At 66.2% G+C, this 17,074-nt stretch overlaps 1 protein-coding gene across 1 annotated transcript in view; it reads right to left on the bottom strand.

Moving 5' to 3' along the window:
• Window positions 1-89: 89 nt before the first annotated feature.
• PIEZO1 (piezo type mechanosensitive ion channel component 1 (Er blood group)) overlaps window positions 90-17,074 on the bottom strand; it is a gene marked incomplete at its 5' end in the record, with an annotated part of 54,011 nt that continues 37,026 nt past the window's right edge. The window contains 39 exon segments of the mRNA XM_079722869.1: window positions 90-346; window positions 429-618; window positions 711-790; window positions 865-1,010; window positions 1,012-1,236; window positions 1,314-1,406; window positions 1,512-1,700; window positions 3,083-3,230; window positions 3,311-3,469; window positions 3,601-3,815; window positions 3,896-4,043; window positions 4,129-4,252; window positions 4,485-4,746; window positions 4,962-5,150; window positions 5,222-5,480; window positions 5,559-5,750; window positions 5,964-6,049; window positions 6,162-6,334; window positions 6,418-6,474; window positions 6,544-6,619; window positions 7,061-7,161; window positions 7,762-7,833; window positions 8,099-8,193; window positions 8,270-8,359; window positions 8,765-8,936; window positions 9,028-9,124; window positions 9,198-9,441; window positions 9,660-9,813; window positions 10,449-10,553; window positions 13,346-13,550; window positions 13,999-14,199; window positions 14,276-14,401; window positions 14,873-15,049; window positions 15,198-15,352; window positions 15,468-15,580; window positions 15,910-16,092; window positions 16,165-16,313; window positions 16,495-16,673; window positions 16,778-16,889. Coding sequence (XP_079578995.1) covers window positions 97-346; window positions 429-618; window positions 711-790; window positions 865-1,010; window positions 1,012-1,236; window positions 1,314-1,406; window positions 1,512-1,700; window positions 3,083-3,230; window positions 3,311-3,469; window positions 3,601-3,815; window positions 3,896-4,043; window positions 4,129-4,252; window positions 4,485-4,746; window positions 4,962-5,150; window positions 5,222-5,480; window positions 5,559-5,750; window positions 5,964-6,049; window positions 6,162-6,334; window positions 6,418-6,474; window positions 6,544-6,619; window positions 7,061-7,161; window positions 7,762-7,833; window positions 8,099-8,193; window positions 8,270-8,359; window positions 8,765-8,936; window positions 9,028-9,124; window positions 9,198-9,441; window positions 9,660-9,813; window positions 10,449-10,553; window positions 13,346-13,550; window positions 13,999-14,199; window positions 14,276-14,401; window positions 14,873-15,049; window positions 15,198-15,352; window positions 15,468-15,580; window positions 15,910-16,092; window positions 16,165-16,313; window positions 16,495-16,673; window positions 16,778-16,889 — 5,991 coding nt within the window. The 3' untranslated portion in view covers window positions 90-96.

Here is a 17,074-nt window from a genome sequence, read left to right as displayed (position 1 = left end):
GCGGTCCTGTGCCGGGCCGGGGGGGCCGCAGCTTCCTGTGACGACAGCATCAGGGCTGGGGGCCGGGACGAGGCTCCGCCCCTGCTGCAAGCGGCCCTAGTCCTTGTCGCGCGTCCACGCGATCATCGTCTCTGGTGAGCGGTACAGGAAGATGAGCTTGGCATACAGCTCCTCCTCCAGCTCCAGCTCCCGCGTCTCCCGCACCAGAAAGATGTCCTGGCAGAGCTTGAGGATGCGGTCCACGCATGGCAGCTCCTCAAACATGATGGAGTGCGAGATCTCGCTGAAGAAGCCGCGCACAAACTTGCCAATGACCAGCACGATGGACACGTACAGCCCCATGATGCTGCAGGTGGGCGGGTGAGTGAGCGTCGGGGATACGGCCTGGCCTGCACCCCAGCCCCACATCCCGGCCCCGCCGCACTCACCCGTAGCCGGCCAGGAAGCCCAGGCTGGGCGGGCTGACCTTGTCGCTGAAGATGACCATGGGCAGCAGGTTGCAGTCAGCCTGGCAGTCCTGCAGCTCGATGACCCACCACTCGAGGAAGCCAGCTGCCCCCGCGCCCACACGCTCCCTGCGCAGCTGGATACGCACGCCGAGATAGTCGTCCTCCTCGTCTGGGTGGGAACCAGGAGGCGTCAGGCCACTGCCCTGTCTGGGGCCGAGGCCACGGCCTGCACCCCCGCCCTGGCCCCCCTGCCCCACTCACTGGGCTGCAGCTGCTTCACGGGGTTGGCCTCAGGCCCGTTGGGGGCACGGATGTACTTGGGGAAGAGGTGGGGGATGACCCTGCGGGGAGGAGGCCAGCAGGTCAGGCCCAGCCCAGCCCTCCCGCAGCCCCCCGGCCCCCCGGCCCCACTCACACGGACTGGTCTGAGGTGCCCTCCAGCAGGCTGGCCAGCTGCCTCCGGGCGGTGCTGTTGGGGGCCAGGCCCAGGGTGTGCTTCTCGTTGGTGTACTCCACTGTGCCGCCCTTGGCCAGGTCCCTAGGACAGCACGAGGTGTGAACCCCGCCACGGGCGTGCTCCCCGCCGGCCCGGCCCCTCCCGTCCCGGGACGCACCTCTGGAAGTTCCAGGTGAAGCGCAGGGTGATCTCAGCGGTGCCGTTGTACAGCTCCCGCTTCATCTGCGCCCGGCTGGGCGGGCTGATGCGCCAAAGCGCCCCGGAGCTCCCCTCGATCTGCGCCGTGACGATGTCCTCGGGGCCGTACTGGCTGATGAACTGCATGGCCAGCTGGGTGGAGGGTGGCACCTCAGCGGGGCACAGCCAGGCCCCCTCCCGTCCCGGCGCCTGCGTTTGGGGGCACTCACCGGGTGGGGGTCAAACTGCTTGGACAGCTCCTCGTAGGCCTGGTGCGTGAAGGGCACGATGGACGGCTGCTGGGCGCTCATGGTGAACAGGGGCTGGCGGGGGGGACACGGTGACGCGACGCTACGGGAGCGCCCCCGCCCCAGGCCACCGGCAGCCACGGGAGGGCGAGCGCGCCTCCCAGGCAGGGGGCTGCTCACCTCGTAGCCACCCAGCTTGAGGGTGACGGTGACGTCAGTGGGCTGGTTGACGACACCGACCACGGAGCGCACGAGGGACATGAAGAGCAGCGGGAACCAGATGATGGCCACGAGGAACAGGATGATGAGGCCGCCCATGCCGTACTTGACGATCTTCTTCTTCTTCTGCCCCTTGGGCTGTGGGTATTTCTGGGGGTGGGGGACGCGGGGCAGCACAGGTCACCTGGCGCGGCTCTGTGCCGGGCCAAGCAGCCTGCCTCCCTGTTCTGTGGCGGCGGGCGCCGCGGTCTCGGGCTCCCCTGTGGCCCCACGAAGTCGAGCCCTGACTGAGCATTGAAACTGAAGCCGTGGCGTTGAAGATAGTGGGGGCTGGGGAGTGAGCCCAGAGCCAGAAACAGCCCCTTCCTGTGCGACCCTGCAGAGAGGCAGCTGGACGCCCACGTGCCGAAGAGTCACGTTGGGCCCTTAAACCCTCGGCAAAAGTGAACTCGAACCTAAGACCTAAAACGGTAAAAGTCTTCGGCAAATCTCTCTGAGGATCTGGTGTTCGGAATACACACAGAACTCTCACAACGCTAGAAAACCACCCAAGTAAAAGCCGGCAAAAAATGTGAGTGGACGTCTCTCCAAAGGTGATGCACGAGTGACCGACAAGCACAGGAAAAGATGCTCGACATTATTAGTCACCAGGAAATGAAAGTAGAACCGCGGTGAGACACCACCTCACCCCTACCAGGACCGGCGAGATCAGACAGTAAGTAACACATGGGCAGGCAGGATGGCGCCCCCGCCAGGCAACACCCACGTGGCTCCTCGGAAGGGGAGCCTGGAGCCCCCAGAGGCAGAGTTCCACGCCTAGGTGTGCACCCAGGAGAAAAGGGGGCCTGTGGCCACAGTTCTGGACGTGAATGGCCATGGGGGCGTTTTTTAGGACACCCAAAAGGCTTATTACGATGGAATACTACTCAGCCCCGAAATGAAATGAAACCGTGACATGGCTGCATGGATAAACCTAGGCCGTGTCATTGCTGAGAGAAGCCAGTCACGGAAGGCCACGTGTCCCGTGATTCCACATAAATGGCACCACAGGAACAGGCACATCCGTGTAGAAGACAAACAGGGGCCAGGGGATGGGGACTGACTGCTAGTGGGAATGGGGCTTCTCTCTGGATGGTGGGCACTATCTTAAATTGACTTTGCTGACGGCTGCGTAAGTCTGAATAGACTAGAAACCACCGAACTGGAGGTGTGTGAATTTTATCAATAAAACTGCTTTAAAAAAGTGCACAAAAACCCAATTAACATTTTAGTGCCCACACCATGACCTGTGCTAGTGAACCAGGGCCCAAGAAGCCAGGCCTCTCCTGCCCGGCGTCTGCTCAGGCCCCTCTGTGGTTGGCCACCCTGACACGGCCACATCACTGTCCCCTCGAAGAAGCCCCTTCTGGCCTCCAGGAAGTTTTTAGGACGATGCTCTCTGGACTCATGTTTCGTGGGCTGTGAACCCCAGGAGGAACCGCAGTGGGCAGTGACCAGTGTCCCCTGCTACCCCCGCCTCGGGGCCCGGGCACCTTTTCTGTCTCTCGGCTACACTTGATGATGAAGATGTTGGCGTAGACGTCCTCCACGCACATCCAGCTGGACAGGGACAGCGTGGTGTCCGTCCACACCCAGTCCATCACAGCCCGCAGCTCCACCAGGAATGGCACCAGCCGGAACCTGCCGGAGGCCGGGGCGCCGTCAGGAGGGCCGGTGGGGAGGGAAGCCCTGCCGCAGGCACCCAGGCCCGCCACACTCACCCTTGGAAGAGGAAGAGGTTCAGGTGGTTGTACTTCTTGGTAAGGAAGTTGCCGAGGATGCGGGTGGGGTAGCCGCAGCGGATCTGGTAGGCGGACAGGGCGAAGTAGATGCACTTGACGAAGTACCACAGCTGGGCCACCGCGTTCTGGCTGAACATCCTGGATGGTACAGGCAGCGGGGGCAGGGTGCCTGTTGAGGCCGGAGCTCCAAGGTCCCCACCCCCAAACCTGCTTCTGCCAGGCGCCAGAAGGAATGTGTGTCCAGGCAGGGCCCAAGCCCCGGCACCTACCGCTCGGTGACAGCGGGCAGGATAAAGAACATCCAGAGGTGCACGGCCAGCACCAGCGCGACCTGGAAGGCCAGCTTGCCCAGCACTGTCTTGCGCAGGTAGAGGGCGCGGTCCACGACCATGGTGCCGAACTGGATCAGCAGCATGACCAGGAAGGCCTCCGGCACCTGGTCGTCCGACAGTGAGGACGCGATGTCCGTGGCCGCCGAGTGCTTCTGTGGCCGGGGGAGCAGAGGTCAGGGGTGTGGCGGCAGCTGCGGGGCTCTCCTCGTGGGGGCCCTGAGACCCAACTCACCCCGAAGGCCCAGAATCCGAAGATGATGATGATGAAGTCGACGACATCGGCCAGGAACATGAGGGCGTAGACGTCGGTGGCCGCGCGGTACTTAGTGTGCAGGATGTCGTGGAAGAAGCGCCGCACAGGCCGGTACATGCTCCGGGCCCTGCAGGCGAGTGGCCTCAGTCCAGGCCCCACTCCTCCCACCCACCCTGGCCTGGGCGCTCCCGGCTCCCGGCCGGGTCACTCACAGGGACAGGCAGAAGCTCTGCAGCCGGAGCCCCAGGGCCCTCACTCTCTCGCAGGGGCGGCTCCGCCTCTTCTCGCTCTCTGTAGCCGCTGCCTCCGCTCCCACCTCCTTGTCGTCCTCGCCTTCTGTGGGGGAGCGGCCGCTGCTGACGGAGCCCACGGCACGGGCTGGGCCCAGCTCGGACTCCTGACCATCCCGAGACCCCCAGGGGCTGCTACTGCCCGCCTCACAGACCAGACTTAGTGCAGGGACCCCCCCCTCCACTGAGGGTCACCAGCAGTGGCCGTCAGGGACGCAGCTGGGGCAGTGGCTCCACCGGGTGGGCCGCGACGGCGGTGCGTGGCCGGGCCCTCGTACCAGTGGCTGCCCGTCCTCTGGGTTCTGTGCTCTCCTTCCTCCGCTTCCTGAGACGCAGGCTGACGCGCCTCTCATCCTGGGGCTCTGGGGGCCCGTCCTTTGCTTCCACCGGGATGTTGTCCTCAGTGGGGGCCCTGGCCGCCCCTGGCTCCCCCTGGGGTCCCAGCACGGCCGGCTCCTCCTCAGCCCCCTCGTCCTTCCCACTATCCCTGTCATGCTCCTTCGAGAGAGGGTCCTCGTCGTGGTCCCAGAGGCCGTAGCACTGTGGAGGGACGTGCGGGGCTGGTGAGGAGGCCGGCGTGGCCGCACTGGGCAGCACACGGAGCGGGTGAGGGGCCAGGCCCATGCTGGGCCTCGCGGCGCCCGGCCCTGCCTCCTGGAGCAAGGCGGCTGGGCGTGCAGGTGACCGTGTGTGCTGTGTGCCTACACGTGTGCGCGTGAGAGGTGGCTGCCCTGCAGTGGGGCGCGGGCGCTCACCAGCAGCTGGGCGCGGTGGAAGAAGAGTACCATGAGCTGCAGGAGGTCGTACTTGACGTAGCTGTCGCTCTTCTCCAGGCCCAGAATGCGCGGCGGGAAGTAGGGCTTATTTTCATAGCGCCGCAGCACGGCGTGGCTGTTCCACGGGAAGAAGCCAAACTGGAACAGGTACTTGGCGACCACCGTGACCTGCAGGCGAGAGGGCTCAGTGGGGCGCCAGCCGCCAACCCCCACCCCCACTGCCAGCAGGCGATGCCCACCTCGGTGAAGACGATGGCCGTCATCCAGAAGCGCTTGCTGGGCCGTGGGATGGACAGCATGGCCCAGAGGAAGACCAGCACGGGCAGCACCAGGGAGGCGGCCGAAGCGGTGACCATGTGGTTGAGGGTGATGACGAAGTAGCAGAGCAGCTCCGAGTGGGCGGCCACACACTGGTACACGGCCTCCAACAGCCGCAGTGCACGGCCCTGTCCCGCTGCGAACCGTTCGGCCTCCTCCAGCTCCGGGATGTGCAGGCACCTGTGGGGGGACCAGGCTCAGAGCCTCTAGGGCCACCAGGTGGGCCTGGGCCCCACCGTACACCCCCTCCCAGCGCACCTGTCCAGGAGCAGCTCGCTAGCTGTGCGCGTTCTGGTGCGGCCGCCGGCGGGAAGCTCCCGGGAGCCGTGCAGGGAAGCCCCGGGCTCGGTGACCATCTCCTCGCTGCTGCTGTGGGCGTTGTAGCTGGTGCTCAGGGGGCTGCTGATGTCGTCGGTCACGCTGCTCAGTGGCTCCTCCGCCCCCAGCCCGCTGCAGGAGGGGCGGGTCACAAGGTGGCCTGTGCACCCCTCAGGCTGTGGGGTGGGCCTGGAGGGCTTCGGGGTCTCGGTGGATGAGGGCCCAGCCGGCTGCCTGCCCCTGTGCGGCAGCCCAGGTGCCGGGGCTGGACCTCACTCTGGGCCCAAGATAGGCCAGGCGGGGTGCGTCCCCGCTCCGGCCTGAGGCCCCAGACCCCTCTCCTACCTCGATGGCGTGCTCAGTGCATCACGGATCATCTCAGCCTCGCTGGCATACAGCTGGTCCAGCACGTCCCGGCGCACCTCTCCGCCCTGCAGGGCAGCGAGGGGCTCAGGGCAGCCATGGTGGGCGAGAAGGCGTGGGGGGTGCCCTCAGTGGGCGCAGTGTGGAGTGCAGGGGGTGGGGCGGGGGCGGCCCACTCACCCGGAGCAGCTCCTGCGTGAGCAGGTAGCGCTCAGCGCGCAGCACGTCACTCATGGCGCGGTGGTGCCGCGTAAAGTCGTGCAGCCAGCGCGTCAGCCCGTCCACCAGCGCCTGGCCCAGCACCCACAGGAACTGCATGGTGCTCAGCACTCGCTGCATCACGTGGCTGCGGCCTGCGGCGAGGATGAGACATGCGGGCGCTGGAGGGATGGCTAGCGGGAGACCCCCAGCCCCCCCAGCCCTCGGGCCAACTCACCAGCTGCCTCATCCTCCGAGCCCTCTGCCAGCTCTGCCTCCTGGCGTGGGTCGCCGCCTGGGCACAGGGGTGCTGGTCAGCGCCGTGCCGCCCCACCTCCCTGCAACCCGCCCGCACCGGACTCACCCGTGGGCTCTGCCCGCCCCTGTCGCTGCTGGTGTAGCACGGTCTGGGCGTTGGTCACCCACGCCTGGTACGCCATCTGCAGGCCAGGGCCCTGGGTTAGCACGCGGCCTCCCCTGACCTTCTGATCCCATTAGCCGAGGAGGCCCAGCTGGGGGCCGTCAGCTCCCTGCGCCTGGGCAGGAAATGGGCCACGGAGCTCTGCGGGGAGGACAGGGCGGTGCGTGCAGCCCACCCAGCACATCGTGCTCGTCAGCACCAGGCCCCATGTTGAGAGCCAGGGGCCCAAAGATGGACAGGAGAATGTGTGTCCAGCACACACTGAGCCCGTCTGCAGGGCACAGTGGCCACCACAGGCCTGGGTGATCGGAGGGACACGCAGCTGCCTGTGACCTGCACCCCCAGAGCCCGCTCTCCCACTCGACGGTGGGCGCAGGAGATCGGGGTGGGGCCGGCTAGGCGCCCTAGGCCTTGGGGGCGGCGGCGTCCTCATGCGGCCCTAGCCAGCCCAGGTGCTCACCTGGAAGGCGCTCTGTGCCGTCGGCCGGGCGTCCTCAGGCTGCAGCTCCTCCTCCTCCTCACTATCAGACTCGAACAGGAAGTAGTCCCCGGAGTGGATGACTGTGGGCGGGGGTCACTGAGAGCCGGCCGCCCCCACGGCTGGGCTCCGCACCTCCCTCCTCCTCCCCCGGACCCTCAAGTCCGTCTCCTTGGTTCAGGGTGGGTCCGGTAACAGCCTGGCCACGCTAGGTTCCCTCAGCAGCCTGTGACCCTGGGCCAAGGCCTGCACGCCACCCTCCCCCCAGGGATGGCCACAGGGGCAGGGGGCAGTGAGCGGCAGGCTGGGGGACTGTGGCACGTGCACGGGATGGGACACGGGCGGGAGCGGTGGGATGGGACTAGGCTGGGTGAGAGGAATGCGTGTGGGCAGGGCGGGGAAAGCAGGGACAGTGCCGGGCGGCAGCCAGGATCCAGGCTTCCGAGCCCGAGCGTTAGGAGGCAGGAGACAAACAGAGCCTGTTGTCGGGGACGTGGCCCGACGGCAGCGAGGCTCAGCACGAGGCCCGAGAGCCCGCACACAGGGCTCCTAGGGGTGCCGGCCAGGTCAGTGCGGGCACGCTCCACCTGTCCCAGGGGAGACAGCGGCCAAGGTGGCAGAGGCCTGCCTGGCGCATAGCAGCTCTGAGAGGGCAGCCAAGGCAGGCCAGGTGGGGGCAGTACCTGTGGCGTGGTCCAGCCAGGGCCGCCACCACTGTGGCCGTGGCGAGGAGGAGCCCTCTGGACTGCCGGGCCCTGTGGAGGGGCGGGGTGAGCGTGAGCCAGCGGGGAGCCCCCAGGGCAACAAAGGGGCCGGCCACGTGCGGTGCCATGGGCGGGGGACAGGACAGACCGCAAGTGCAGACAGTCACGGGCCGGCCACGTGGCCTGTGCGGACAGAGAGTGACCAAACAGCACAGGGTGGTCGGGCCAGAAGCCCCGTGGGATGTCACACGGCACAGATGCAGGAAGGCTCCACCAGGCGTGGACACATAGGGACGCAGGACCCGTCCACACTCACCTGGCTCCTGGCTGGGGTCCAGGGAGCCCTGAAGGTGGCTGCGGCTGGCCCGGCCCTGCCTGTGCTTCTCCTGCTTGGCCCGGATGCGCTCCATCCTGCAGGGCGGGAGGCGGCTCAGCGCAAGGTGGGGCGGGGCCAGAGAGCCCGTGGCCCCACCCACACGGCACCTACTGTCTTTTCAGCTGGGCCAGCGACTTCTCCTCCGCCCTGCGGTGGAGCTCGATGGTCTTGAGGTTGGCAGCGTTGTAGAGGGCAAAGCCCCTGTGGGGCAGTGAGGGGGGTGGGGCATTAGTTCCGGCTCAGCCTGGTGTCCCAGGTCCTGCCCACTCACAGCAGCAGGGGCCCAGCCCACGGAGCTCAACACCCGCTTGTCGCGTGCTGCTTCTGTGAGAGGGAGACCCTCCCGCAGCCTCCAGGGTTACGGGGTAGAAGATGGGGTGGGGGTATGGGAGAGCCGCTGGCCCATCAGCCAAAGCGCAGGGATGCGCCCTCAGGCCAGCGCGGTGGCCACAACCAGCCCAAAGTGCCAGCTGGTGGCAGAGCCGGGGCCGAGGCCACATACCACCGGGGTATTGAGAAGGTCCTAGCGGGTTGCCTCCTTGGTTCTCCCTCTAGGGGACGGGTCACAGCATGGAGGGACAGCCCAGGGCGCAGCGGGGGGCCCACCTGGAGGCCTGCAGGGCAGTGGCGCGGAGCTCAGCCCGGACGTGCAAGAAGTAGTAGCTGAGGAAGACGCGGCGCTGCAGCAGCAGGAACAGGAAGCAGACGCTGTCCCACAGGACGCCCGCCTCCTCCACAGGCAGCAGGCAGTCCTGGTCGCGGCCCAGCATCTCCTTGGCTGCGGATGGACGGCAGCCAGGTCAGGGTCCTGGAAGCTGCGTATGTCCCCACGCACCTTGGGGCCCCGGCCGCCTGCCTCACGCACTCACGGTTGTAGTAGCCTGTGACCGTGCACACGAGGCTGAAGAGCTGGATGACCCAGCAGAAGCTGCTCTGCATCTGCTCCACGAAGACGCAGGACAGGAGCTGAAGGCGGGAGGAGGGTCAGCCTCGGCCCCCCCAGGCGGGGGCTGGGGGCTGGGGCTGGGGCCGGGCTCACCGAGAGCATGTTCTTGGAGATGATGACGGTAACGTTGTAGAGGATGAGGCAGTCCCACAGCACGAGGCGGGTGCGCGTGTCCTTCTGCTGCAGGCTGGTGCCAAACAGCAGCAGGTAGAAGCAAGCCAGCAGGTAGCCCAGACCGAAGATGCTGACGCGCGTGGCCCCCGTGACAAACACCAGCACCAGCACCAGCCAGAAGAGGTAGCGGAAGACGGCCACCTTCAGCATGTCGAGGTAGGACCTGCCGGGCGGAGCGTCACTCTGGGCCCCGGTCCCCGCCGCCTCTGCCGCCGCCCAGGACCAGAGGAGCTGCCGGGAGGCCCCTCTGCTGTGGGGTCAGCATCCGCCCCTCATCCCGGCCACAGAGAGACCCCTGGCAGCACGCGTCCTGGTTCAGTCCCACCCGAGCCCAGGTGCATCTGTCGGCCCCGGGAGCCCTGCGGCCTCTGCGACGCCCACCTGCAGTGGATGAAGTTGGGCACGGGGTTGGGCTCCCCCTGCGGCGGCTCCAGGCGGTCAGTGTTAATGCCTGCCATGTGCTGCCACTCCTCCGTGCGCTCGGCCAAGAACACCTGCCACTGCTGGGAGGCGCAGAGCAGCAGGAGGACGTCACCTGTGGGCACACAGGAGGCCACTGCCGCGCCACGCCCCGGGAAGCGCTGGCTGCGCAGAGGCCTGGCCCACGACGGGGTGCGGGGCACATCCTGCCCGGCGCTGCCCTCACCCCCCAGGCCCTGGGCGGAAGCGTGCATGCGTGTTTACAGCGGCATCTACACACAGCGTGTATGTGCATGCGGATGTTGCGGAACACGCCTGTGTACACGTTCTGCGTGTGTACACGTTGTGCACGTGTACACATGGGGGTCTACATGCACCACACAGGTGTCAGGAAATGAGGCCAACGTGAGCCTGACTGCACACCACGTGGCATCAGTCTGTGCACACCTGTGTCCTCCCCCACATCCATACCTGTGTGCACACCCACGCCCACCTGTGTCCACACCTGCGCCCACACCGTGTGGCAGGGAGTGCACACGTGAGGTGGGCCCGTGGGACCAGGCACACTCACGGAACACGCCCCCGCAGGGAACTGTAGGACTGGACCAGCCGGCAAGGCCTGGATGATGCAGCCCTCCCTGGCCGGAGAGGAGGGTCGGCGCCTGCCTGCCACCTATCCCACGGGAACCTGCACAACTTCCTGCATGGCCAGCAGTGCCACGTGTGCATGAGGGGCCCCAGGGGACTCACTGATGAGGTTGGTGGCGTTGGGGGCACTGAAGAAGTCAGGCAGGTACAGCCACCTGATCAGGGCAGAGTTCACGGGGACAGCCCGGCTCCAGCGCCACGGGTAGTCTGTGGGAAGAGAGTGCACGTCACCCACCATCCCAACCCGTCCCCGGCGTCCCCGGGAGTCACTTGGACACCCACTGCCACCCGGAGTCTCTAGAGCACACAGGACCAGCGAGCCCAGTTCTCACGGACGTGTGCCCCAGGCGCCAGTGGCTGGGGAGGGGGTACATGGGCAGGTGGGCGGGGCACAGCCCCGTGTGTGGGCCACAGTTGATGTGGACCCGAATGAGGCTTCACTGCGCACCTGTCGGAATGGCTAAAATAAAACCATGTGGATGCCAAGCGCTGGCGTGGAGGTGAAGGGGCGGGACCACCCTGGGTGGTCATCCCTGAGAACTGAAGACCACAGCCACATGAATGCCTGTGCACCACCAAACGCACGAACGTCCGTGGCAACTTATCCCCGACATCCCAGACCTGGAAACGGCCCAGTGCCATCCAAGGGGGGAAAGGTCAAGCCAACTCTGGTGCACCCAACCCGAGGAAAACTGCCCAGCCCAGCAATGAACATGAGCAAAGCATCATCCAGGCCACAGCCCAATGCACCTTAACTGCATCTCATGAGAAAAGCCAGACTCCTAGGTTACACCACCCAAAGGCAAACCAAAGGGATGGCGACCACGGTGGTCGCTGGGGATGGGTGGGGGGCAGGGACCTGGGACCTGGGACCTGGGGACAGACACAGCTCTACACACTGGTCAGCACCACAGAGTGAATTCTACTACATGATTGGGGGAGCCCGGGACGGCGCGCAGACTGACAGGTGACCTAATTGGACAGCGCGTGTATAACATGCCTCCCGGGAGGGGCCAGGAAGAAAGGAGCTGCCCTAAGTAACTGCAAACGGTGTCTTGACGGAAGAAAGACACTATCCACCAAGACGGAGGAACAGTGACACCGCATAGCAACACGCACACCCGGGGCCCAGGTCTTGGTTTCTGAATTTCACCCTCCAGGGAAAGGAACCAGGCTCCGGGGGCGGGGCGGCTCCTGAGGCAGCAGCTCCCGGTGGAGCCAAGACTGAGGACGTGTCCCAGGGCCAACGCCGGGACGGTGAGGACAGCACCAGCCACAGGAGTGCAGCAGAGGCCTGGGGACACGCGCCCAGAGTCTCTCTACAGAGAAGTAAACAGCTGCACGGATCAGCGGGGGGAAGGGACCGCTCTTCTTCACGGATGATGCCAGTCAATCACCACAGGAGACAGAAAATCACTGTGAGAAAACCAAACGGCCCCCACAGGCGGATCCACCGAGCGCGCTGAAACCAGTGGGCGAGAGTTTACTCGGAGACAAGACCCCTGCCGGGTCCTAACCTCGCCCTGCAAGTGAGCGTGCGACAGTGACGAGCAGCGGGCACCCCAGCCCCGGCGTGATGCACTGACATGGGCAAGTCACGCCTGTGGTTTTCTTGCCCAAAGTGCTTAACCTGGTCTAAGGAAGAAACACCCGTCGATGCTGGGTTGAGGGGTGTTCTACGAACGACCGCTTCCCGTTCACCCCCGTCTCAAGGTGATAAAGACAAAGGAGCCCAAGGAGCCAGCCCAGGGGGCCTGCATGGGGGGGCCACGGACAGAGAGCGGTGGGGGCCCCTGGGGACAGCCATGCGGCCCGTGGTTCCGGCTGTGGTTGGTGGCCTGGCGCCCATTTTGGTTCTTAACTTTGGTTGCTGTGCTGGGTCGCTTCAGAGGCTGACGTTCGCATCAGGGAAACTGGGCAAAGGACGTTTAGGAACTCTGCTACTCTTCAGCCAAAACTCAGAGACTGTAACCCAAAAGGGGCCCTTCACGGGGCAGGGGCCTGGCTTCCCAAAATACTGATGAGGACATCAAAGTGCCTGCCTGGAGGGCTCCAGGGCACCTCTGAGATGCTCTGAATGTAAACAGGAACACAGGATGGATTACAAAGCGTTCAGACAGAACCCTGCACCCGCTGACGACAACAGGAAACAGAGCGGGGAGGGAGAGAGATCAAAGCTCCTCCTCACAGAGAAGCCAAGTAACAAACGTACCAGGAATAAGAGAAATCGAAAATGTCCATTTCATGAAGTCCCGCCAACGGCAGGGCGAGTCAGCAGACGTGGACACACGGGGCAGGGCGCCGGTCCCCTGACAGGGTGGGCTGGGGGCCCCCAACGCTCTGATGGCCACTTGACTCCCCGTCATGGACCATTCCTGCCCAAGCATTCACCGGTGTCTAAGCACTGGGGCACAACCCACAAAACCAAGTTCAGGGCTTTCTGTAAGCCCCCTGGCCTGACCCTGGAAAGGTCACAAGAGACAGAGGCTGGGACAGTCTTGACCAAAGGCGACGGGAGAAGAGGACGGCCAAGCACTCCCGTCAGCTCCTGGTCAAAGCCAACAGCTACCAGGGACATGGCCCTGAGGACGAGGCTGCTGAGTATGGATGGCGCATCAGACTGGGGCATCATCCAGGGATGGGTGGCCGTGCGTGGTCACCATCCTGAACACAGAGGGTCCCCGCCCTGGGTGTACTGAGCGTGGAGCCCAGACTGACTCCCATTTGCTTGGGAAGAGCGCACAGCTGCTCCTTGGATTATTCTCCCAACCTCTCCGGTTGTTTGAAAGTTTTCAAGATAGAACGTTGGGCAAAAAGAAAGCAGAAGATTGGGGAGACCAGCGAGGGTCTCAAGGGCCAGTGCGGCTGCAGCCCACAGGGTCCACGCACAGGGAGGAGGGGCTGAGGCCACTCCGGGGGCTGGGATGCCCAGGTTGGGTGCAGCCACCCACGCCCAACGCACCCCGTGCCCACCCCAGCCCGCAGGCCACCCTGCTCACCGATGCACAGGGCAGGGGGGATGCCCAGGCACAGCAGGTACTGGTAGAGCAGGAAGAGTGCCAGGAAGAGGCAGTAGTTGGGCCAGAGGCGGGCGATGGCCTCGCGGCGCCGGCGGGTGAGGATGGCCACCAGCCAGCAGCCGTGCAGGATGACCATGAAGTTCATGCGCTGCCCGATCACGTTCACGGCCATCAGGAAGCAGATCTGGGGGTGGCACAGCGGGACTAGGTGACCAGGATGGGGACACAGTGAGCTGGGGGAGGAGCCCTCCTGGCTCTGCCTCTGGGCAGCCTCGGGCGGTAGTGCTTGTGCCCAGGGTAGGGGGCAGTGGCCCAGGCTCACGACGGCCCAGGCCACCCTCCTGGAGGGATGGAGAGGCTGGACACGTCTCCACGGTGGGGGAAACCAAGGCAGGGGCACCGTGGTGGAGTCGAGACGGAGCCCGTCTCCAGCCGGGGCCGCAGCCCCCTGCCCGCCCTCTGCAGGCCCCTCTCCAAGCAAGGCCAACGCAGCTGGAGGACCTGCACCCTCGGTGGTGCCCCCTCCTCCCGCCCTGGGCCTACCCATTGCAGAAGACCCCACGGAGGGTGACAATGACCCCCAGTAGCTCAGCCCTGCCCAGAGAGGGGGCGAGGGTTGACGCCCGCCTCACCTCCAGCCCGAATTTGTAGAAGAAGAAGTTGACGAAGTACTTGAGGCAGCTGGGCAGGTCACGGTCCAGCCGCTGGCGGGTGCCGTCGGCGCAGACGGCCTGGGCCGGCAGCGGAGCCAGCTGGTGCCGGCGGCGGTGGTAGTCCTGGCACCGGTACACCATGGCCTCAAACACCAGCAGCAGCAGGATCTGCAGGTGGTTCTGGGGGGTGTGGGCAGTCAGGACCCGCCCACCCCTGGCTTCACCACCCCACCTGGCCCACCTGCCCCGCACTCACTTGGATGTAGCCCAGGTTCGGGAAGCCCTTCCGCACCCCAAACCAGTTGGCGGGGTCGATGGGTCCCCGGTACAGCAAGGACTCGCGGATCTCCGTCTTCTGCAGGTTCGTGCTGTTGGGAAAGGGCTGGGGGAGGGGCGGCATCAGCACCTGCTACCCGCCAGGAACCAGACACTGACCCCAGGGACCGCCAGCCCCGCATGACACTCCCACTGCAGCCACGGCTCCGATGAGTCTGGGCCAGAGCACAGCTGTCCCCAACCCGGGACATGGGGCGCTGTCAGCCTCCAACCCACCTCAGTGGGGAAGGGGACATGGTGTTTGGGGACAGGAAGGCCACCAGCAGGGGCTGGGAGAGTGAAGAGAAGCCTACGGGTGGGCTTCCCTGAGCAGCCCTGCGCTTCCCTCCAGTGGACGTCGGGCCTCTGTGCCCCTCACGCCAGGACCTGCACTTCCGTGAGGAAGTCAGCCGGGTCGGGACACATCTCTGAACCCAAATGTCTCGACCTGGGGAGTGGAGCCTCCGCAGGAAGCCCAGGCCCCAGGGACAGGCCCTCTGCACCCGTCCCTCCACCCGAGCTGGAGCAGCGGCCGTACCTCGGTGCAGTTGCTGGCGTACTCGTGGGGGCTGACAACCTTGAGCTGGTACAGCATCTTGCACACGATGATGATACAGGTCCACACAGTGGCCAGGCAGGAGGCCATGGGCCGGAAGCGGGGGTAGGGCAGGGCGAAGGCCCAGAGCACGACCAGCAGGAAGTTCAGCACCGACACCTGTGGGCGGGCGGGCAGTGGCTGCGGGCGGTGGCTGCGGGCCGTGGCAGGCAGAGCTACGCCCTCCCCGTGGGCCCGCAATCGCAGCCATGTGCCGGTACCTGCTCCAGGGAGGCCAGCGAGAGTGCCTGAGCGTGCCCACACTCACCTCCTTCAGGGCCACCCACACGGTGTACAGGGCCACCAGCTTGAAGACGTGCAGCTCTAGCAGGCGCCGCGTGAGCACTTGCGCGCGGGTGAGGACATCCGAGAAGCCGGTAGCCAGGTCCAGTAGCCGCTCAGCCACCAGGCCCCACTTGCTGGCTGGGGGGTTGGGGAGCCAGTAAGGAAGGGGGGACGGGGCCTCTGTGGCCTGGGCCGTCCCGTCCGGTGTACTGACGGGGCTCCAGGGCTCAGGGTCCGGGCACCTTGAGCTTACCCTCCGGGACCTGTATGGCCTGGTGGGGGCCGGCCACGCCCAGCCCCTTGTCTCTGGGTGCCGCCTCCTCTTCATCTCGCTGCAGCAAGGGGGTCCCGCTCACCGTGTCCTGCCTGGGACAGGGCCCCGAAGTGTCCTTCCCGCCCGTGTTCCTGGGGTGCCCTGCAGCCCCTCCCATTCCTGCCTCCCCAGGGACAAGAGAAGCCCTACCTGCCTTCCCACCCCGGCACTGGGACCCCTGTGCTGCGGCCACCAGGTGGGAGAGTGGGGCCCGGCCTGACATCGTGATCCCCGCGGGTCGGAGAAAACATCCAGTACCCGAGGCCCCGGCATCTGCAGGCAGCGGCCGAGGCCTCAACCCTGTTCCGGGTCTCCCGCCCTAACCGTACAGCCTCCATTCCCGCCCGAGACCGGCCTTCCCCTGTGCGGACTCAGGGCGCACCTGTGAGCCCAGCCCAGGGTGCGGGCGCTGGGCGTGGGGCGGTGCTCGGGGTCGGTGAGCTGCATGAAGGGCCTGTGGAAGTAGTGCAGCTGCAGGATGCAGGCGAGCAGGAAGAAACCAGGGACCAGGATGCTGGAGAAGAGCTCAGACACGCTGAACTGCTCCAGGCCCAGGTCCCCCAGCCTGTGTGGGAGGGGGCGTCAGTACCGGCAGCGCGGCAGCCGCCGCCCCCTCCCCACCGCGCCCAAGACTCACTGCTCATCTGTGAGGCCGGTCAGGTTGCGCCAGTAGGCAGGGAAGTCCTGGAACTGGAAAGTGTAGACGGCCACCAGCACCAGCATGGTGTAGGCCACCACCAGCCACCAGAACGCCTTGAGCAGCTTCCGCCACAGGCTGTAGTAGACCTGCCGGCCGGCCAGGCGCAGTGAGGTCAGCCCACGTGGCCCGCCCACGTGGCCCTGCAGCCCGCGCCCCGCCCCCCGCGCGCCCCGCCCCCCCGCGCGCCCCGCCCCCCGCGCGCCCCGCCCCCCCGCGCGCCCCGCCCCCCCGCGCGCCCCGCCCCCCCGCGCGCCCCGCCCCCGGTACCTGGAAGAGGGTGAGGCAGAGCAGGAAGAGCAGCATGTAGACGATCTTGTACACGACAAGGCGGCCGGCGAAACTGACCACGATGAACATGCCGGCGCACACGTAGACCCAGTACTTGGCGTACACGCCCCTGACCAGCTCCCCCAGGCTCCGCAGCAGCGTCCGCGTCTGCGTGGGCTCTGCGGGCCAGGCGGGGGGGTGGGGTGGCGAGGGGTTGCAGCTTCAGGACCGGGTGGGGGGGGGAGGGGCCGCACCCCCTTCCCCCGCTGCCCCGCCCGCTCACCTGTGGCGGCCACAGTGACCTCCATCAGTGCCACGGGGTCCCGCGCCCTCTTCAGCAGCTTCTCCTTCACAAACTGGCGCAGCAGAAGCCAGAAGGTCAGGGTGCACAGCAGCTGGGGGGTGGGGGCAGCGTCGCTGAGTGGGGGCCAGTACCACAAAGCCGGGCCCAGCCGGAGGAGATGGGAGCTGGGGGTGAGACCGCAGCGGGAAGGTGGCCCGCCCGGCCCCCACGCGCCAGTCTCCCTGCAGACAGAAGCTCAGCTTCTCGTACGCACGCACGAGTTCACGCACAGACGCA

Source organism: Hyperoodon ampullatus, assembly GCF_949752795.1.
Source record: "Hyperoodon ampullatus genome assembly, chromosome: 18".
NCBI lineage: Eukaryota > Metazoa > Chordata > Mammalia > Artiodactyla > Ziphiidae > Hyperoodon > Hyperoodon ampullatus.
Note: the sequence above shows the minus strand (reverse complement) of the source record. Positions and strands in the feature narration are given on the sequence as shown.